This window comes from Ursus americanus, chromosome X (genome assembly GCF_024610735.1).
Source record: "Ursus americanus isolate L20-20 chromosome X, mUrsAme1.1.p, whole genome shotgun sequence".
Taxonomy (NCBI): Eukaryota; Metazoa; Chordata; class Mammalia; order Carnivora; family Ursidae; genus Ursus; species Ursus americanus.
Genome location: NC_142164.1, coordinates 54,153,735 through 54,178,148, shown reverse-complemented (window position 1 = coordinate 54,178,148; position 24,414 = coordinate 54,153,735). Strand labels below are relative to the sequence as shown.

Genomic DNA, 24,414 nt, shown 5'->3' with positions numbered 1-24,414 from the left:
ACTCTCGCCGTTATTATCCAACATAGTACTAGACGTCCTTGCAACAGCCGTCAGACAACAAAAAGGGATAAAAGGTATCCAAATCGGCAAAGAAGAAGTCAAAATGTCTCTCTTTGCAGATGACATGATACTCTATGTGGAAAACCCAAAAGAATCCACTACCAAATTATTAGAAGTTATAGAGCAATTCAGTAATATGGCGGGATACAAAATCAATGCTCAGAAATCAGTTGCATTTCTATATACAAATAATGAGACTGAAGAAAGAGAAATTAGGTAATCCATCCCATTTACAATAGCACCAAAAAACCATACGTTGCCTTGGAATTAACCAGAGACGTAAAGGATCTATACTCTAGAAACTATAAATCACTCTTGAAAGACATTGAAGAAGACACAAAAAGATGGAAAAATATTCCATGCTCATGGATCGGAAGAATTAACATAGTTAAAATGTCCATGCTACCCAGAGCAATCTACACTTTCAATGCTATCCCGATCAAAATACCGATGACATTTTTCAAAGAACTGGAACAAATAGTCCTTAAATTTGTGTGGAAACAGAAAAGGCCCCGAATCGCCAAGGAACTGTTGAAAAGGAAAAACAAAGCTGGGGGCATCACAATGCTGGATTTCGAGCTGTACTACAAAGCTGTGATCACAAAGACAGCATGGTACTGGCACAAAAACAGACACATAGACCGACCAATGGAACAGAATAGAGAACCCAGAAATGGACCCTCGGCTCTTTGGGCAACTAATCTTTGATGAAGCAGGAAAAAACATCCAGTGGAAAAAAGACAGTCTCTTCAATAAATGGTGCTGGGAAAATTGGACAGCTACATGCAAAAGAATGAAACTTGACCACTCTCTCACACCATACACAAAGATCAACTCCAAATGGATGAAAGACCTCGATGTGAGACAGGAATCCATCAAAATCCTAGAGGAGAAAATAGGCAGCAACCTCTACGACATCGGCCACAGCAACCTTTTTCATGACACATCTCCAAAGGCAAGAGAAACAGAAGAAAAAATGAACTTGTGGGTCTTCATCAAGATAAAAAGCTTCTGCACAGCCAAGGAAACAGTCAAAAGAAACTAAGAGGCAGCCCACAGAATGGGAGAATATATTTGCAAATGATGCTACAGATAAAAGACTGGTATCCAAGATCTACAAAGAACTTCTCGAACTCAATACATAAGAAACAAATAAATCGTAAAATGGGCAGAAGATATGAACAGACACTTTTCCAATGAAGACGTACAAATGGCTAACAGACACATGGAAAAATGTTCAAAATCATTAGCCATCAGGGAAATTCAAATCAAAACTACACTAAGATACCACCTTACACTAGTTAGAATGGCAAAAATCAACAAGGCAGGAAAAAGCAATTGCTGGAGAGGATGTGGAGAAAGGGGATCCCTCCTACATTGTTGGTGGGAATGCAGGTTGGTGCAGCCACTCTGGAAAACAGTGTGGAGGTCCCTTAAGTATTTAAAAATTGAGCTACCCTATGACCCAGCCATTGCACTACTGGGTATTTACCCCAAAGATACAGACGTAGTGAAGAGAAGGGCCATATGCACCCCAATGTTCATAGCAGCAATGTCCACAATAGCTAAATCGTGGAGGGAGTCGAGATGCCCTTCAACAGATGACTGGATTAAGAAGCTGTGGTCCATATAAACAATGGAATATTACTCAGCTATGCAAGAGAACGATTTCTCAACATTTGCTGCAACATGGACGGCACTGGAGGAGATAATGCTAAGTGAAATAAGTCAAGCAGAGAAAGACAATTATCATATGGTTTCTCTCATCTATGGAACATAAGAACTAGGAAGATCGGTAGGGGAAGAAAGGGATAAAGAAAGAGGGGTAATCAGAAGGCGGAATGAAGCATGAGAGACTATGGACTCTGAGAAACAAACTGAGGGCTTCAGAAGGGAGGGGGGTGGGGGAATGGGATAGACTGGTGATGGGTAGTGAGGAGGGCACGTACTGCATGATGCACTGGGTGTTATATGCAACTAATGAATCATCGAGCTTTACATCAAAAACCAGGGATGTACTATATGGTGACTAACATAATATAATAAAAAAAACATTAAAAAAAATACAGCAGTTTAAAAAGAACATTAGTGTTCTGGAATCAAATTGAGCCACAACATAAAGTTGGTTATCACAAAGGTAATACACATTACTACTACAAGTACTAACAAAGAAAAAATCACAAATTACCAAAGATGATTTCATAAGATAAAAATTTCAGATGCTCACCATAGTCAATACACTATATTGTACATTCAAGACCATTCCATAACTTTGTATTATAAAATCTACCATTTCAGTAGAAACTATTAAGAATCATTTATATCAGACAAAGCATGTTTTGAAAATTTAGTGTAATTCTATAGTACTACCACTGACTCTTTAACTAAATGAAGTACACTGATCCTCTTGGATTTTTAAGTAGTAGAAAAGAAACAGCACCATTTTTTGTCAAGGATTTAAAACTACACACTAAGCATCAAGGATTTCAGGAAAAGTGACAGTTTATACATATGGAAGAAATTGACACAATCTAGCTAAAAAACCACATTAAACACAAGCTCCAGCTGCTTTCACAGAAGAACTAGAGTTCATCAGTGGTAACTACTGTGGGTGTGTAGTGTTTGGTTCACAAAGTTCTGACTAAGTGTACTGAAGACAACCATTAAGTATCAATTACTGGAAATAAGCCATCATAAACTTTCAACCTTAACTTTGGATAATAATTCAAAGAGAAAACATATTAAGAATTTGTGATGTAGAAGGAACTAGGAGAAAGTTAGTTTTAAATAGTTAACATACTTAGTTCGTCAAATAGTTAAAACTGTATTGTTCTAACGTCTTTTACCTTAAGACTATCTGAACTTTTTACACCTAAAGAAGTAACTTTTCTTACTAATGAAACAGTCACTGTGGTATTTCAAAAGCTGCTAAACATCATAGTTAAAAAGGACAATAGGAAAGATATATTCAGGCAGTAGAATCAATACGTTAATGCATGTAATAATGACAGCATTAATAATATATCACCAAACATTAGTATAGGACTTTATGGTTCACAATATCTTTTCACATACATCACCTCATTTATTCCTCATTATAATCCTGGGAGGCAGGTATTATTATCCATGGGAGAAAACAGGATGAGAAAAATAACTTGCCAAAGATCAAGTAATTCAGTAATTTGATGTCTCAAATTCCAATTACCATGGTAAATTCACTCTCTTCAACTTGAACATGAGTTTGAGCATGAGGATTCGAGGGAAGGACAGCAGCATAAGGAAACGGGCATGGTCTCAATCAGATAGACTTAGGCTTGAAATCTTAATTTTGCTGCTTAACTAGCTATGTGACCTCACACAAGTCACTTGCCGTCTCTGAGCTTTTGTTTCTTCATCCATCAATGGGAATACCACCATTTACCTCACAGGACCATTAAGTTGTTGGAGGATACTTGCTCTATAAAAACTACCTACTTTTATTATTGTTCAGTAAGATATTTTAGAAGCAATACATTTTCATTTAAATACTACTCCAAACATACATCTACTTTTCCTAGATGACAACTCCAATGGCAAGCAGTAACAAAATTACTCCTCTATGTGTCTCTATTAGCTCTTACTCTGGATAGGCAAATACGCATGTGGTTATTTCCATGGCTGCAATCAACAGTCAGAGGTCGTTATCTCTGGCTGACAAAGCAAAGCCAGGGACAGATTTCAATAGTGAACATGGTTTGAGTCCAAAAACACAACACCAAAATAACTATCCTTTGTGTTTTATACTTCTATCCAGACATTCCCACTAGTTTGTGAAATTGACAGGTTGTTCCTACATTAAATGGCGAGGGCCTTCTATCTTCATGCTTAGAGAATAACAAAATAATACAGTTAGTAATGTCTTCCCAGATCTCGTATTTCTTCCCACCCATTTAATAAACACTCAGTTCCCTGAACAGAGGAAGCATGTAGTAGATTCTCTATAAATATGTGCTGAAGGAAAGAAAAAAAGAGAAAATGGGGAAAGGGAAGATAGAGAGGGATGAAGCAGACTTTGACAGGTGGTGAGAAAAAAAAAAGATAAGATTAAGACAATTCCTAGCCTAAAATATCTCAGTCTAAAAAATAAGAATTTAAAGGGATTGGGACGCCTGGGTGGCCTAGTCAGTTAAGTATCTGCCTTCAGCTCACTTCATGATCCCAGGGTCCTGGGATCAAGCCTGCATTAGGCTCCGTTTCTCCCTCTGTCTGCTGCCCCCCCCACTTGTGCACACGCTCACACTCTCTCTCTCTCTGACAAATAAATAAATAAATAAATAAATAAATAAATAAATAAATAAAATCTTTTAAAAAAGGAAGGGAGGAAAATCCAAACAGGGGAGAAATCAGAGAGGGAGATGAATGATAAGAGACTATGGACCCCGGGAAACAATCCGAGGGTTTCAGAGGGGAAGAGGGTGGGGGAAGAGAGTAACAGAGTGATGGGTGTTGAGGAGGTCATGTGCTGTGATGAGCACTGGGTGTTATACTTAACTAATGAATCACTGAACATTACATCGAAAACTAATGTACTATACAGCAGCTAACTGAATATAATAACAAATTAATTAATTAATTAATTTGAAAAGGAATTTAAAGGGATTAAAATAATAATTAAAGCTATTATAGGAACACAATGGAAAGATGCAGTTCCTCTGTGGAGCAGTCACTGAAAGCTCCGAACAGCAGAGGACACTAGCTGCATCTTTCAAGATCTGTAATAACGCAACTGAAGAGTATCGAAGGAAAAGTGAAAGAAAAAAGGAAAGTGGAAGGGAGTATTCCTGGCAAAGGGTGAAGGGAGAACCAAAAGGTGATGTTCAAAAAAGTATCTGGAGCCAAACTGTGGAGTCTGAACTTGGAACCTGTAAGCAACAGGGAATCTCGAAAGGAGTTTAGCCAGAACAGCATGGTGAAATCAGTATTTCAGAAAAAATAATTCTAGTAACAGCACGAAGGATGAACTTGCATAAAATTGGAGGTTTAAGTTTCAGGGGTTTTTTCTTAATTATTGTTTAGGAAAAGTTAACATATTTAAACTTCTTGGTCTTATCGATAATTTAGCAAAATAAGTAAAATAACTGCTTGTTTTGTTTAAATTCACATTTATAAGTTCGATTTTAACAGCATTTAAACCCTTGACTGATTAAAAAATGAAACCTTTTTTTAACACCTGGCACCATAAAAAGTGAACTACTTCTGAATCATTACTCAAATTCACACAATGTCCTGTGAGGCTTTTATACAGAACATGCATAAGCTTACAATGAATTATATAGTCTCTCCCACAAGGAAAAGCCAGACATGAGTTAGAAACAGATAACCTAAATCAGGGTCAAATCACAAAGCATTACACTGGAAACACACTGTAAAATATGTGAGTACAAATATACAATCACCATGTTTTCAACTACAACATGGGACTCATATCTCACAGGAATGTAGGGAGGAATAGGTACAAAGTAGTATAAAACACTTTACGCAGTGCTTCTTAGCATGTCACTGACATTCAATAAACACTGGTTCTATTCCCTTCTCTTCCAACCCCTTCAGTAAGATTAGTTGTTTGAAGAGGGGGGAAAAATCACTTGTTTATTATTTACTTAAGTTATCTTCAAAGATTGAAAAACTTAAAAGTTGTTGGAAAGAAGTCCATTAGCCTTTCCTATATGTACATTACAGGCTTTTTCCATATGTTCACTAAAGAAGTTCATCCAACACTTAGTATCATTTAAATATTCCACATTAAATATGATTATTAAATTCATTTGTGAGGCCATATCACATAACTCTGCCAAAAGACTGTAGAAAAAATATCTAATTCTGATTCAAGACCAACACCTTTTACTAGCCAGTCATTTTTATCAAACCACCCAAGTAAATATTAGCATTTCTTAAGTTTATAATGGGGGAAATTAAGGTTTGTTACTTCACGTCTTTTTCAGTTGAGATTCTGTGTAAAGTTGACAGCTAGAAAAAATACATTAAGAGCTTATGGAATGTTATACGATCATATATACAAACATGTATAGTCCCAGATTTCTGCAATTTTCCAAAACCTGTCTAGATAAGATAGATATGTTTCATTCTCAAATGAAGGAGCTAGGCTAAAATCAGAACCAAAAAGGTATGAAATTAGTATTTTCAAGAATCTTTTTTTTAAAAGATTTCATTTATTTGACAGAGAGAGACATTGAGAAAGGGAACACAAGCAGGGGGAGTGGGAGAGGGAGAAGCAGGCTTCCTGCCAAGCAGGGAGACCGAAGCAGAGCTCGATCCCAGGACCCAGGGTCCTAACCTGAGCAGAAGGCAGACGGTAGAAGCTTAACAACTGAGCCACCCAGGCACCCTATTTTCCAGAATCTTATCTAAAATATTTTATAGGAATGAAACCATTATTCATTCATTTTTCAAAATCCCCTTTTAATCCAAATGCTTAATGTTGAACTTCATCTTTTACAACTATAAAATTTAGGTTAGTTTTCTATGATCTACTCTTAAAACTGTATTAGTGTCTGGAATTGATTTTTCCTGATGCTATACTTACATAAGATAAACATAAAATAAAGTACTTACACCACTCCCAGCATATTGAACAATAAATAATAGATTCCCCTGACAGAACTTTGATGACCTGGCAAAGCCCAAGTGCTTTCAGCCCAAATCATATGAAACCATAAATCACTCTTTACTTTATAGAACATTTCAAAATGGATCCCTGCTTTCTACCTTGAAAGTCATTTCATGTGTTATCTATAACCAGTGAAGACCAGAATGGAAAGAAAATTACATAGAACTAGAAATTTTACTGTAACTATTTTTTACAAAGAATAACTTTTTTTAGGAAAAAATACAGAACTACTGTACTGGCAAGGAAAAATTTGTGGGCATGACAAGCTTTTAGAGAGCCACATTCCTTACTACTTAACCCTACGTACAGACTTTCTGCAGCACCATCGTAAAAAAGCACAAACAACATTAGAACTGAGTAAACTGACTAAAATGAGCAACGCAAAGTAAAACTACATGTGTAACTCACATAGCAGTCACTCAAATAAATGACATCACAAAATTAAACAGAAATAGAATTTCAACCAAGGTTCAAGTAGTTTTGTTCATTTCTATTAAATTCTAATTAAAAGTTTCTTTTATTTACTTTTTAGCAATTACCTGAAAAAGAGAAAAAAGTGTCAGTGAAGCAGCCCAAGGAACGACCAAGAAGTACAGATAAAAATAGTTCTTAAATTGACAATTATCTTAATTCACTATGTCTCATACAAAATACTGAACATATAAATAAGTGTACTAATGGAGTAGCTATGGATTTCTTCCTCCTGGGAGAAAATAGTTATTAATGCCTAAGTAATTTTTAGAATTTACAAAAGTATATATTATCCACTAAATATTAACTTACAAAATTTATGTTAACATTTTAAAATTCAATATAGTGTGAACTTTGAGTGTTAAATAACAAGAACACTGTTCTAATATTCAGGGTACTGAACTAAGCATCCAGAAAACTGGATTCTTGTTTTCAGATCTATACTAAGTAGTTGAAAAGTCATTTAACCTCTTTGGAATTCAGCTTCCTTACAGATGTTCTTTTAGGTAAAATGAAGGGCTTGAAATAAATGACAAGTTTGTGGCAAGTTCTCAAAGGTGAATGTTAAAGGTGATCAATAACTTGGCCTCTGTTCTTGGGCAAACGTCTTTAACTTAAAAAATGAAAACAGAATTTTGGGGAAGATGATATGAGCAGCAAAGTTGTTGAATCTCCCCCAAGATTCTCATAAAGACAGAGAATATAACCAAAATATCAAAACCAAACACGTAGGGGCAACAAAGCTAGGTGACAAAGTATGATGAACTCCAAAATACAAGTGGATCATTACAAATCATCAATAGCTCTAAGATCCACATGTTATCAGAAAGTGTCTGTAAGAAAATAAACGGAAGACAAATTTGTGACAGCACTGAAAGCCAAAGAAACCCAAAACTGCTAATAAGCATTCACTGGAAACTTAGCAGGCCATTTGAGAACAGCAGCCACAATTGGGAGGAATTCTGCAGGCTCCAACCTATGGATGAGTGCAAAAGAACCCGTGGGAGGGCTAGAGTGGTGAGGAGAATGGGAGTGGAGTTGGGCCCTATAAATTTAGGAAACCAAAGAAGCAAACTCTCCCTATAGATAAATACCTGAACTGAGGAGTAACTTGGGAATCTAATCCAAAGTCAGCAGAACAGGAAAAATAGGCACAAAGGAAAGAGAAGCTCCATACAAAACTAGGAGAGGGTAACACAGCCAGCAGATCTCAGGCTACATTTTTTATTACTTTGTGAAAATGAAAAAAGATAGATATCAAACAGTGATGTTAGAAAAGCTATCCTGACCCATACTACCCTTTAAAAGCACATAGAAAAATTTTACTTAAAAATGAGCACAGGAGTGCCTGGGTGGCTCAGTTGTTAAGCGTCTGCCTTCGGCTCAGGGCGTGATCCCAGTATTCTGGGATCGAGCCCCGCATCAGGCTCCTCTGCTGGGAGCCTGCTTCTTCCTCCCTGCTTGTGTCCCCTCTCTCGCTGGCTGTCTCTCTCTCTGTCAAATAAATAAATAAAATCTTTAAAAAAAAATGAGCAACACAAAAGGATCTTGGTTGAATCCTATTCAATGTACAGTTAAAAAAAAGATACAGAATAAGGAGTGAAATAATATCCCGAGAGACAATGAAATAAAAGCATGCCAGAAAGACACGCTCACAAATTAGATAAAAACTATAACCTAACTACAGTAATAGAAGCTTAAAAAAAACAAAGAAATATAAGAAAATGATAGAAGCTCTGAAAGAACAACATAAATCAAAATTAGAAAAACTCAGAAGTGTGATTAGAGAATAGTAACATTCGAAAAGAGTGAAATGACTCAAGAAGAAATCAAAGAAAAAATTATTTCAGAAATAAAAATTAATCTAGAAAGAGCACTAGAGCAAACACAATGGATAAATGCCTTAGGAAAAACAAGATGCAAACAAGGGCATAAAGGTACTGGAGTTATGTTTTAAAAAGAGGGGCCTTATCTGTTACGTACCTGTTCAAATATTTACAAATAGAATATGATATCTTGAATTTGCTTAAAAATAATAGGGCTGGACAGTGAAATGAGAAGATGGGGAGCTGGGGTACAGAGAACACAAGATGGCCCATAAATTGATAACTGCTGAAACTGGGAGATTGGTACAAGGGGGTTATTTTAGTCTACTTTTTTATGTTTAAAATTTTCCATAATAAAAAGTTTTAAAAAAATTTAATACCAAATTTTGGACAGCTAATGAAAGCTGGGGACTCTACCAAATAAATAATCTCTTGGAAAGCAGAGATTTAGTATTGTTTTTACCTACATAGAGAAAAATGTATCAACTCAAACTCTCTTAATGAAAGTTTTACTAAGTAATGTAAATATTTGCTGAAGACTTATTCCATGCCAGGAAATGAAATAAGCAGATTCTACTACAACTGATTTTTACTTACTTTTCATTACAATAATATTTGTTTTATCAATTTATTAAAAGGATCTTTTCACAGCAAAGAATATCCCAAGCGAGCTCCCTTCAGACATCATAATAATATTTAACTTGTGATGAAAAAATAGTTTCTTTGTTCAGCACATATTTTATTTCTGTGCCACAGAAGAAAAGTGAAATTTATTATATTACCTATAAAGCTATGAGACTAAAACAGATGAAAGAGACTGTGTACTCATTCCAATAACGCTATAATCATGAAATAACCTTCTTCCCTTATTTAAAATCTTACCATGAAATCCACTTTTTTAAAAAGTAGAGAAAAACAATGAGCCTTATAAATTAAATCTGAAAGGGCTTCTGAATTTCTTCTTTCAAACCATACAACATTCCATAAAGTAAAAACACTTCAAATTAACTTTTAAACGTAGTCTCATTAGGTATTTAAGAGAAAACTGGCAACATATCATTTAGGAAACATTAATAATTATTTTATCCTGCTTATTAAAAAGCTGAACAGTGATTACATTGAGTTTATTAAAACAGTTGAAGGATAATTTTTTATCTAATGAAAATTACAGTTTTAATGCATTAAGAATTTCATTTGGGCTACTCCTAGAGAGAAGGCAGGGCAAACGGCCTGTGGACAAACAGCCTGGAAAGAGCGATCTGAAGAGCACCTGGGGCACACGAGTGGGAAGGTTATTTGCTTATTTTAGAGCATGTCCTGTAGAGGCAGCATTCACAGAGAACCCTCCAGGAATAACGGAACTGGCAGAACAAATATATTTAGAATATTCCATCCAAAAACAGAATTCACATTCATTTTAAGTGCACATGGAACATTCTCCAGAACAGATCACATAATTACCCCATAAAACAAGCCTCAACAAATTAAAAATCAAAGTCAGACCACGAATTTCTTCTGATCACACTATGTAACTAGAAGACAACCATAAGAAAAAAATCTGGAAAGACCACAAATACATGGAGGTTAAACAACATGCTACGAAACAATGAACGGGTCAACTAGGAAATCAAAAAAGAAATAAAAAAGTACACAGAAATAAATGAAAATGAAAACACAAGACTCCCAAAACATTTAGGATGCAGCAAAAGTGGTTCTAAGAGGAAAGTTTATAGCAATAAAGGCCTACCTCGAGAAGCTAGAAAAATCTCAAATAACCTAACCTTACACCGAAAGAGGTAGAAAAAGAACAAACAAAACCTAAAACCAGCAGAAGTAGGGAATAGAGTAGTAATAAATGATAGATACAGAAATTTAAAATACAATAGAACAGATCAATGAAACAAGGAACTGGTTCTTTAAAAAAAATAATAAAACTGATAAACCTCTAGCCAGACTTATCAAGAAAAAAAGAGAAAGGACTCAAATAAAATCACAAATGAGAGAGGAGAAATAAAAACCAACACCACAAAAAACAAACAGTTATAAGAGAATATTGTGAAAAACTATACACCAACAAATTGGACATTGCAGAAGAAATGGATAAATTTCTAGAAACATATAAACTACCAAAACTGAAACAGAAAGAAACCGAAAATTTGAACAAACCAATAACCAGCAAGGAAACTGAGTTAATAATTTAAAAAATCCTACCAAACGAAAGTCCAGGACCAGACGGCTTCAAAGGCAAATTCTACTAAACATTTAAAGAAGAGTTGATACCTATTCTTCTTAAACTATTTCAAAAAATAGTAAAGGAAAGAAAACTCCCAAATTCATTCTACGAGGCCAGCATTACCCTGATACCAAAACCAGATAAAGACAACAACAACAAAAATACAGGCCAATATCTCTGATAAACACAGATGCAAAAATCTTCAACATAATATTACTAAACCAAATTCAACAACAGATTTAAAAAATCATTAATCAATGGTCAAGTGAGATTGATTCCTGGGGTGCCAGTGTGGTTCAACATCTGCAAATCAATCAATGTGACACATCAGTAAGAGAGAATAAAAACCATATGATTATTTCAATAGATGCAGAAAAAGCACCTGACAAAGTACAACATCCATTCATGATAAAAACCCTCAACAAATAAATAATAAACCCTCAACAAAGTAGGTCTAGAGGCAGCATACTTCAACATAATAAAGTTCATATATGAAAAACTCACAGCTAACATCAGCCTTAATGGGGAAAAACAGAGCTTTTCCCCTACAGTCATGAAGAAGACAAGGATGTCCATTCTCACCACTTGTATTCAACACAGAAATGGAAATCCTAGCCACAGCACAGACAACAAAAAGAAATTTAAAAAGCATCTAAATGGGTAAGAAAGAAGTAAAACTCTCACTATGTGCAGATGACATGATACTATATATATAAAACCCTAAGCATTATTTACAAGAGCCAAGATATGAAAGCAGCCAAGTGCCCCCCAACTGAAGAATGGATAAACATACATACATATATATATATATAAGTATTTTTACATATATACACACACAATGAAATATTACTCAGCCATAAATAAGAATGAAATAGTGCCACATGCAAAGACATGGATGAAGCAAGAGAATATAATGCAAGGTAAAAAAGTCAGAGAAAGAGAAATACCATATGATTTCACTCATTTGTGGAATTTAAGAAACAAAACAAATGAGCAAAGAGAAAATAAAAGAGAGAAACAAACCAAAAGACAGACTCTTAACTATAGAGAACAAAGGGATGGTTTACCAGAGGAGAGCTCATGCTGTCTCTCTCTCCCCCTTACTTTCTCGTCTTTGTCCACTTGTATTCATAAGGCAGAAACTGAAACACAGAAGGGTTAAGTAATTTGTCCAAAGTCATATACCCAGTAAATGGCGAGTTAATATTGGAACCTAGCCACTCTGGCTCAAGTCTGTGCTCTTAAGTATTATACACTTTCATGACATCTAAATCTCCTTGTCCATCCCCACCAAACCACCTTACAATTAATTCCATTTTCTGAATTACTTGATTCTCAGAAATGAGTAATTGGTAGACACCAATAATGCTAGAAAGGTATGTTCCCTTTTGTGAATTAATAAATTGGCATTCAGTGGCAGCTACTATGCGTAGAAAGAATCAAAGAACTAAGAATCAAAGAAAAAACATCATTTTTGGCAAGCCCTAATGAGAATACTTATTTCTACAAGAACTACCTACTGATGTTAAAACAATTATGTGATTAGTTGGTATCAAATTGACTATTTGTACAGTGCCAAATTAGCAGTACACAAGTTATGTTCAATACACAGGGGAAATATATCCATACAATGGAAGCATCAGATTATCATCATTCTAATCCAGGGTTAATCTTAGAAACACTCATGGTGGATCAACCAGATATGATGTGTGTTCTGGCATAATCCAACATGGCATCCAATCACTAAAGATAAATTCTAGCCAAAAATATTAACCTTAAATCCATCAAGCCTTTAGATATAACTCTCAGTTTACAGGAAACACATAGGCTAGAGTAATAAAGTAACTGATACCACAATGAAGAAAGCAGCCAAATCTAAAAGGCAGAACATTGTGTATGATCACTGGCCCAGTCTCAACATTTCAGTCATCATTAAAAAAAAAAAAAAAAGGAACTATGCGAGGACAAAACAGACTTACAGGACATTAACAACCAGCAGCACATAATACTGAACTGGACACAAATTTGTAAGTATCAGCTATAAAGAGTATTTTGGGGTGGGTGTTTGTAGAAGTTAAATATGGTCTGTCTACTGGAGATAAAAATGAACTGGAACGGATAGAAAGGTGAGTATTATTGACTGAAAAAGTTGCAGAATGGTATGTACAGATGACCTTATTTTGTCATGAATATATTTACGACATTACAAATTTCCTGGGGTGGGGGAGAGGCTTGAAAAGCTGTAAACTGAAGGGCAAATAAATACAATTACCTTGGTAAATAGGCATAACCTACTGAAGCTGAAAATTTGCAAACCTAGTATATAATACAATAGCAGTGTGTGTGTACATGGGAGTGTGCGGGGAGGGGGCATTACATCTGTACCCGTCTATACAGATGAATCTCACAAGCATTGACACTGGTCAAGTCACAAAAAGCAAGTCACAAAAAGAATACATACAACAGAAGTCCAAAAGTTAGACAACAGTCAAAAGCAGGTAAAACACTGTATTTTTTAGAAATGCATACACACGTAATAAAGACACTTTTAAAAATATAAGGGAACAATACAATTTACCATAATTGTTACATCTATGGGAAAGGAAGGGAAGACAGATGATAGGGATGCACAAGGAGCTTCTAAAGTTCTGGTAATGCTCTTTTTCTTTAACTGGGTCATACATACACACCATTCACTTTATTATTGTTCACTGAAATAAATATACACACACATACACACATACTTCATTTGTACATATTATTTTATAATATACATGAAAGCTGTGGACCAGATCCCAGGCCACATTGTAAGACTGCCTACTCCACCAGTTAACTGGCCTCCTGTGAGCTTTCAGAGCACTTTTAATATATATTTATATTTTCAAATTTCACTATGATAAGCAGCTTTAAAATAGGTGTCACTCTTGTAGCTTTTAACTCTACTGAATGATTTTCTCAAAATAAATTCTCAGATCTGGAGTTACTGAGTGTAAGAGAATAAACATATTTACAATTAGTATACACTGTCAAATTACTTTGCTCAAGTGTTATCTCAATTTATATCATCATATTAATTGAATACAACTTCATCAACAAATTAGTTATTACTCTTTCAATGTTTTTAATTAGGTTATTTTGCATTCAACTTGCATTCAACTTAAGAAAAAATATTTTCCCAGCAGTTTGTTGACTATTTCTATCTTCTCTTTATATTCTCTGCCCATTTGTCTAAAGAGATTTGGTGTTTTTCACATGAATTTGGAGGTACTCATTTTCTGTAATTAGTCCTGTTATGAGTTGCAAATATTCTCATTGTTTTTTTTCTTTTGGTTTTCTATTTTTCAGAGTAGATGCTATAATTTTTTATATACTCAAATAGTACCTTTTGTTTTTTGAGATTTCAAAGAAATTATTTCTCTATATAGCAGATGACCCAGTCTATTCCTAATTTATCGTTCCCACTTTGAAAGAGACTACACTGAAAGAGACACTCAGATTATGATCAGAAAGTTCAAAAATTGATCTTATAGTAAAAAAATTTAATTTCAACTCAGTGAAGACTAGATTATCAGATCAATGGTGTTAGAAAAACTGGCTGGTGATTTACATGGGGGGAAAAAACCCTCATACATTACAACAAAGTTAATTTCAAGTGAATTAAAATTTAAATGTAAAAAATAAAATATTAAAAAATAAACTAAGAGTTAATATTTACTTAATCTTGGAAGTGAAAGCTATCTATGCATATCTCCAAAGGCAGTTAACAAAAGTAACACAAGTATATGTAAAACTGATGAAATCTGAATAAAGTCATTGGGTAAGGTCAATTTCCTGGTTATGCTAGAGTTATCTAAGATGTTACTTGCCACTGGGGAAACTGGGTGAAGTGTATACAGGATGGTCCCATATTATTTCTTACAACTGCAGGTGAGTCTACAATTATCTCTAATAAAACCTTTTTAAGAAGGGCACTGGAAAGAATATTTGGTTGACATGGAATGATGTTCATGACATACTGTGAGGTGAAAAATAGGTTTCAAAACAGCATCTATGATACACTTTTATAAACATAGAAAAGTAGACATATATCTATACACACATAGTGAGAAAACATCTGGAAGTACATACATAAAAGTGCTACTTTGTTAATAACACAGCCCTTGGAGGAAAAAGGTATTATCATATTCATTCTATTAAGATGCATCCATTTTAAGTGCTGACAAATACTGAAAATTTTAAGAACCAAAAGAACAGTCAACCAAAAAAACACAAGTTTCATAAACAGGACAATGAGTCCAATACTTGATCTTGAAAATTTAATTTGCAAGTGAAGAAAACAAAAACCCCTAAAATGGCAAACTCCAGCACATGCACAAGCAGCCTATTTGTTATTTTTAATAATAATTTTATTACAGTGGGAAACTATGTATCTTGAAGTATCTTGAAATCAATGAATAATTAATTCCTGGGGAAAACAGATTATCGCCTGAAATAGGACTATATTCTCTGATCCCATTTTCTACCATTACTTGAGTGGCTGTGATTTTTATTTTCAGTTTTAAGGGATAAACACAACCAGGTCATGCAGTTCACCTTCATCAGAAAGTTTGCAAGCTAACACAGATGCCATGATGTTGTAAACGATGAGTTAACACTACAAGACTCTGTTGGCATCTGGATTTTAATGTCAACAATCGTGACTCCCAAAAATGAAGCGATTGCGAACCACAAAGCCAGGGCACATTAATACAATATTGATAGTATAAGGCATTTTTTCACTTGGAAGAATCCCACAAGCTCATTCTAATAACTCAGTTTTAGCTAGGACAACTCTAGTCTTAATAGTCTGACCTAGGTCAAACTTAACTAAGCCTTATAGGTCATATATTTGTAAAATGGAGATAACTATATCTACCACAGACAGGGTTATTTTGAGAATCAGATGAAATAATGCATTTTAAGAGCTTAGAATAGTACTCACATGTAGTAAATATTTCTCATATGTATTTTTTTAACAGTGTGTTGTAGGTACTAGAACTAATTCTCTGTCATCTATCTGACTTAGCTAGTTCATGCCAAAGTAACACAGTTCATAGAAAAATAAGGATTAGAACTCACAACTCAGTCAGGGGAATGAAAGATACAGTCAATGATATTGTAACAGCAATGTAATGGGACAGATGGTAGCTACACTTGTGGTGAATATAACGTATAAACTTGTCAAATCACGAAGCTGTGCATCTGAAACTAATGTAACTGGGTCAACTACACTCAAGTAAAATTTATCTGAAAAAGAACTCACAACTCAGCATCTTCCTAATATATGCCTTTTATCTGTATGTAAAACCTGTTCCTCTATACTTTAGCTTGTGTAAATTTTTCCATAATAATTACCTTAAGCTCATATATAGAAAAGTCATTTAACAAATGTGCAAATTTGGATCACAGACATATGATCCAAACATTTCAAAGCAATATAAAATGATTAAAACTCCATTAATTAATAGCCATTGTAACCCAATGTGAACACTAGGCTGGACAAAAAAGATGTTAGAATACTACTCAGGGAAAAAAAAACAAACAAACAAAAAACGTAGATGTTGGTACTATTCTAAATGTGATATAAACCAAACCAGTCAAGTAGTATGACTTAGACTCTTGGTAAAATCCCATTATGAGATGAAATACTTACATTAAGGACCACACTGGCCAAGCTGCCCCCGGTCTGTCTGCCTTTCTGTCTCTCTCTCTTTTTTGCCCCTGGTCTCTTATTTGCAAACTATTTTTTTAAACAGCCTCAATATGATAACATGATGGCTCTCATAATCATGCTTTGGAAAATCACTATCTGTGATAAATAATCATCTCTCTTTACACTGCCCTTTAATAAGATTATCAGAAAAGCAAAAAGAGGGGCGCCTGGGTGGCACAGCGGTTAAGCGTCTGCCTTCGGCTCAGGGCGTGATCCCGGCGTTATGGGATCGAGCCCCACATCAGGCTCCTCCACTGTGAGCCTGCTTCTTCCTCTCCCACTCCCCCTGCTTGTGTTCCCTCTCTCGCTGGCTGTCTCTGTCTCTGTTAAATAAATAAATAAAATCTTTAAAAAAAAAAAAAAAGAAAAGCAAAAAGACAATAAATCAATCTTTCAAAGTATCCCTGTTTTGTTGGCTACAACTAAATATCCTCAAAATGTTTCCAATCTCCCTAACATTTTTTATATATATATATATATATATATATATATATATATATATATATATATATATATATATGTAGTTTTTAGTATATATGTTAATACAAACTGATAGGGACTTTAGTCTACTTTTAAAACCATACCAGGCACAACCTAACGTTTCAGTTAAAAGACTCCACTGAAACGGAATAGCAGGTGATTTAGCATGAGTAACAGGTCAATTATATGGAATTATAATTATTTCTGTGCACTGGGATTTTATGCTAAACATGAGAATGTGATGGTGAGCAGCCGTATTTGATTTTAATTGCTGCAGCTTGAGTTATCCAAAACATCATGAGAACACTAGAGAAAATGAGAAAATGACATGAGGCATAGGAGATGAAAATGATGCTGCAGAGGGAACTCTGGTAACAGATGGAGCTCTGAGGAATTGGCTCAAACTTACGATTTACAGGGAAGGGTAAGCCTCTCCCAACAAGTCTTCTTCGGAGTTAGATAACTCCCTTTATTTTCCTAGGACCTGAGAGCAGAAAAGACATACTTTCCCATCAATAAATGCCTTAAGAATTGCAAAGCATTTTTCGGAACAGGAAAATCTGTGGGCTTTCTTTAGCTCCTTCAGCATTCTTACACTGACAAAGAAGAGTTTCACACTACGCCCCAAATAAGATAAACTTCTTCAAAACCTTTAGACAAAACAAAATGACAAATAATTCAAGCTGATGAACGAAAGAGAAAAAAGTAGAAAACCTCTAAACTTACAAGAAATCCATTAGAAATAGTGGTAATAGACACACAAAGGTTTTTCCGACCAACCAGCCAATGGGAAGAGGAGGAAGAGGACTCAGACACCTGAACCTTTCTATTACTTTTCATGGAAAGCCCTTCCTGGGAAGAATTCAAGTAGCAATAGTGATGATAAAAGCACCTGGGAATGGCATTATGGGGCATAAAAATCAACTACATTTTCTGAGCACTTACTAAGCATTTTACAGGAATTATTTCATTGAATTCTCAACACAGCCCTGTGAGGTTTATTCTTATGTAGAGACGAGAAAATTGAAATTTAGACATTAAGGGACATGTGTAAGGTGGCAAAAGAGACACAGCTGATTCAAACCAAATCTGTCTTATTTCAGAACCACACTGTCAATCACTACATTATCACTACACTGCTCAAATGAGATACATACATGTCAAAGTAAATAAAATATATGGATGGTATAGCATCTGTAAACTAAAGGACTTTTGAAATACCATTTTCATTACTATTCATTGTTATTCAGTTAATATTCTCTAGACTTTAAGACTTTTCGCTCTGGACAACCCCCCAAAAATATGTATATGTATACAGATGTATGTATTTTACACAGTGCTCTATTATACACACATGAAATATTTGTTTCATAAAACTACTTTCATCCTTAGTACATGTAATATATTCCGATACATTCTTCTCTACCTCTTTTTTTAATGCTGGAATTGATTTCATGACCCACAAATAGGTGGCATCTTGCAATTACGACACAAAAAAAATCACAACTCAGCTCTGGACGATAAGTGTATGTATGCTTGGAAATACAGACAGAGGAAGTATGGGCATCCTGTCATGTCAGAAACATATACAGGCATCCTGGGAGAAGAGTAAGGAAGATATATATGTGGGAAATCACATATGGGGTACTTGGTAAATATGTTTTCACAAAACCTCCAGCAGCACTACTATTCCCCAACATTTAGACAAGTGAAGTTATACCACCACTATCATAAGCATTACAGACCATGAGCTGCCAGCCAAGGCTGACATTAAGATTCTCAACCAACATCAAAGAATGGAAGCATGCTACTTACATACTGCCCTGATAAAAGCAGCTTACTGTGCTGGGGTTAATGTAGAGCACGAAATTGCCCATAATACCTGGCTTGCTAAAATGTAACATAGAGGCTGCTGGGGGCGATGGAAGGTTTTGGAATTCAGAGAACGCCAAAGGCCTTTCGAATGCCAAGGCCTGCGTGACCACTCTGCTGTTGGTTGCCTTCCCGGTAGCTTCCCCCCCACACACAAGCTTTCTTAGCCCAAACAGCCGCCTGTGATCTAAGAGATGTATACATTGTCCCTAAGGCTATGTTTAGCTAGAACTCCTAGAACACACAGATTAACATATTGTATCTTTCCTGTAAACAGATCCTCCTAGTTCCAGTAAGATCCCTTGTCACGCATCACCTGCTCAGAGAAACAGTGATAAGGATTTGTGATTATCCTGAAGGACCAATAAAAGTGGGAGCAAAGAAGAGCAGAGTCTTCGTCTCTGAGCATTGACCCCCTTGCCGTCTCCTCTCTTTCACAGCAAAGTTTGGAGTAATCTTTCATCCATCGGTACAGGGATAGCTGGCCATTCCCGGCATTACCATTTGCAAGAAGACTTTTTATGAGCCATTCTGATACCCAAATTTCTAAAGTATATTAAACACTGACCTGGCTCCTTAAAAGGACTATACAGAATTTAGCCTTTTCAAGGACCCAGGGTCATACTTACGCACCCACAATGGTAAACTTAAGAACTTGTAGATAGGTCACCTAATTCAAATCTCCCACTTCACAGATAAACAAACTGGCATCCCAAGAGGTGATGCAATTTGCCCAAAGTCACCCAGTAAAAAGGTCAAGTGAGTCCCATTACACCATGCTGCCACAGTTATTATCGTACTATGTCGAACACTATCTAGGAAAGTAGTCACAATTTAGAAGCAATACTCTTTGTAATTTCTCCCATGTTTGTAATTTTGGTTATCTCATTTCTTTCCCCGTAATCTTTAGCAATAAAACTCTTAAAAAGGATCTATGTGTTTACCCTCTGCAGGAAAATTTCAAGCTATCCCACTCCATAGCCCATTTTAGGGAAGGAACTCCCAAAATATAATTGTGTGGTGTACTTCAGAAAGGAAAGGGTTACAGACTGAATCCCTATGTGGTCTTCAGAAAGCAAAAAGGATACAATGGAAAGCCCACATTTAAGAACAGTTCTGAGAATGTGACTATCAGGAACCCCAGTCTCTGAAAACAGGCAATACAGTAAACTTCACAAAGACAGCGACTAGGTTCTCAGTAAATGTTGGTTGAATACTCTGAAAAATGAGTGTTTGTCACTGTACAAACTGGTCCCAGGCCATTTTACTGTTTGAGGTAGGCTTGCACTTTAGGTGTTTGTCTCTTCCCTTTCCCATTAGGATATGAACATCACTTACATCTAATGACATTCCCCAAACACAGCTTTTGCAGAAGTTGAGGATGTTTCTAATATGCTCTGAGCATATTATTTCTAAAATAAGAATATGCTCTAAGTGAGGGCCTGAAGGATTCCACTATGTAAGGAGCATGCCAGTATTATCACAGCTCTCCTAACTTCTATCTTGCCTGCTCTTCTGTTGAACTGTTGGCTCTGATGCAGATTGCAGATTACACAGATGCCACCTCCAGCGAGGTGTTATGATACTGGGACTATTTTTAACCTGAAACCAATGATAATTCTCTACAACCCACAAAATTATCATTCCAATGTCTTTTTAAATGGCAAAATGTCTTGAAAATGAAAACTGTGTACCCAAACTGAAAGCCACTTTCTGGAACATCACTTACATCCAGTTTTGTCCTCTCCAGATGGCCCCCCTTCCTTATTCCATTTTCTTCTATATTTTTCACAGCTCAAATACTTTATTTTATTCCTCTGCCTTTGGGTATTTGACAGATACTTCCTGTATTTTGTCATCAGAAAGAAATGGATGTAACTAAGAAAATACATAGAAAACTTTATCTTCCCACAATCCCTTCAAAACATGACCTTAAGGAAAATCTTGTGATATGAAAAGTAAATATATATATACACATACACACACACTAATTAATCAAGGACAAAGGGATTAAAATATTATCTACAGATGTTTTTACTTGAAGCAATTGTCTCTTGACAAAGAGCTAAATCTACTAAACGAAAAATTACATTTCATAGCCTATTTCTTCATGTCTGTGATATATACATGATTAATTCTGCGTTTGTCAGTAAAACAATCTAAGAAATGCTTTTCCTAAGATTTACTCAGGCTAGTATTTAGTAATGCAAATATATATATATATATATATATATATATATTAATTTTAAGTAGGCTCCATGCCCAATGTGGATCCCAGCGTGGGGTTTGAACTCAACGACCCTGAGATCAAGACCAGCGCTGAGATCAAGAGTTAGACACTTAAACAACTGAGCCACACAGGTGCCCCTAATGCAAACATTTTTAAGGCTACTTTCAGCAAACTATTTCAGAAGAAAAATATTCCAAACACATTAACAGTAATTCCAATTAAGTAATGATTGGAATTATTAAAATCATTTGGGAAATGACTTTTATTCAATTTTTCCATTTCAACATACCTAAGAACAAAGTTTCATAGCATAAATTTATGCAACGTGCTTGATAACTCAGAGTATGCTCACCATTAAGAGAAAAGAAAAATGTAACTTACAATTAACTTCAAATAAGTTCTTCCCATACTTTGAGAAACACTATCACCCTCACCGGAATAAGTCTAAAATGAATCTTTTCCTAAATACACCAGATGCCACCTAATGCAATTTTCTGTATCACTCACAGTATCTTCCTATATCTACCAGAACACATTCTAACAAGATGAATATAGTCTGTATTATGAACTGAACCAGAAAGCAACTATTTAAGAATTCATGGCATTTAATAATAGGAATTAACACTCTTATCAATTAAAATTTGAATCCAGATAAGAAAAATCTCATAATGATTCAAAAAATTTAAAAACACCCCAAGTTCCTAGGTAACAAAAAAGAAAGGCAATAATATAGAATCCAAGCATGGTATAACAACTATTCAAAAATGGATGTTGTTCTCAGTTTTAGGAGAAACTGGAGAGAACAAATGAATAGTCAGTCTATTGACTCCTTCCAGCTCTCATCCAGTATCTGTTTACAGCAGCTACAGCCAAGTTATCTGCAGCCATGCAATTTTCAGAATGGGAATAAACATGTCTTTGCTGTCCTAAGACCAATTACCCAGGCGCAACTAGAATAAGAGAATTTTTGGTTAGACAATACCTGAAAGATTATCCAGTACCCTCTCTGTATTTTAAAACAAGAAGACTGAGGCTCAGAGAGATTAAGTGCCCTAGCAATTCAAACAGCTATTTAAAGGCCAAACAAGGTCTAGAAACAACTGTTCTCAATTATATCTATTAATACGGGTTAATTCTGAAGGTCTGAAGCCCTGATTCCTCTTCTGAGATGAAATGGGCCTTTGGAAATTTACCAGCTGCGTCATCTTGAGCACACAGCAACCTTTCTAAGCCCCCTTTTCCTCTTTTGTAAAGTGTAGAGAATACCTACTCTAAGGAGGATGTTGTGAGGATTACAAACAGCTTCTAAGTGCTTAGCACATCAATTAGCAAATAATAAGCATTCAAAACCAGGTAGCTATTATTTTTACTCCCGCCCTGCGAACATGGCTGCCCCTGTTTGAGAAGACAACGAACTCTATTAAACACAACGGACAGGTTCTCATCCACCAGAGCTTCTCCGACCTACCACATTCTGCAAACAGGAGAAAACCCCACTCAACAACCTACTTCACGCCATTTAAAATCCGCCCTTTATCTATTAAGAAAAACAAAATACCAACTGCTGCCAATGTCTTCTGCCACGTGTTGTACGTTGAATTTGTCAACTAGAAATTGCAGGGGATTTTTCTGGCTCCACCCAAAACATGGAGAATGAATGATGGGTAAACCAGAGGAAGATAAGGTCACACACCTGAAATGGAATTCACAGAAGCTTCTTCTCAGCTCATTTAGTTGTGAGTAGATAGGTGGATAAAGGAAAGCAAAACGCTATCTTTCAGCATCATAAAGCAGAAATGGCTACCTCAACAAAATACAACTCCCTAGGCTTGTCAACACAATAGAAAAGAATCCGTGTCCTTGTCCCAGTAAATTAATATGCACACGGGAAACAACTGAGCATCTTTCTCGAAAACCTAAGGACTAAGCTGTTTCCGAGCTGCACTACACCCCAGGACTACATAAATATATGAAAAATTCCTAAGAAAGGGCGAGACAAAATGATGGGGAATATCACCTTGAAATCAACAAGGAGGGAATCATGTCGTGCCAAAGGCGTCCCCTTGGATAAAATCCCGAACCTCCGTTCTCATGATACTACAAACCCACCTCCCTCTAAGGAAATTACAGAATCACCCGCAGCAACCAACCTCAGCAATCGGCATCGACCAGATCGACCCCTACTCAAATGGCGCTAAGTACCGTGGGTCCAAGCCCCTCCCTGGAGCTGCCAAGTCCCGCGCTGACTCCACACTACCTCACTTCCTTCCCACCCTCCCTCCCATCCTCAACCCCCGGCATTTCGCTCCAACCCTCACCACTGACAGAGAAGGTAGGAACGAGACAGATTTTCTACACTTTGTTCGGGGAGTACCAGAGCCACACATACCCGTCCCTATTACGATCACATCAAACTCCGAAGGGAGATTATCCGCCATCTTGAAAGAAAACGTGTCATGTGACTATGCCTTGTGGAAATGAGATCTAGTGAGGCCTTGCCCTGGTAGAAGGCGGAAGGAAAAACAGTGCATTCTGGATATTGTAGTTGTTGAGTGGTCGGTCCAGGTAGGCGGCTACAGCATTTTATTTGAAATGTTTACGCAAATGTTAAAAGCTCAGTTTATTTTCCAGGCTGAGTGCAGTAGCGCATTTAGCCTGGAGGTTTGGGGTACTAATGAGATGGAGATTTTTGCTCTGCTAGCTAGGATGAGTGGGAAAACCTGGGTGCCCCTTGACAATGATGAAGCAAGAATTGCTGGGATAGATGAAGGGCGGACTGAAATTGAAAGGGGATTGGTCTGTGAACAAAGGAAATTTTCATTC

The 24,414-nt window shown here is 36.0% G+C and overlaps 1 protein-coding gene across 2 annotated transcripts in view; it reads right to left on the bottom strand.

The window, feature by feature from the left end:
- The window catches only part of CHM (CHM Rab escort protein), a 188,931-nt gene extending 164,855 nt beyond the window's left edge, over positions 1–24,076 (bottom strand). For both annotated transcript variants that reach the window (XM_045774163.2, XM_045774172.2), the window contains exon 1: positions 23,981–24,076. In XM_045774163.2, coding sequence (XP_045630119.2) covers positions 23,981–24,029 — 49 coding nt within the window. In that variant the 5' untranslated portion in view covers positions 24,030–24,076. The remainder of the gene's footprint in view (positions 1–23,980) is intronic.
- Positions 24,077–24,414: the final 338 nt, after the last annotated feature.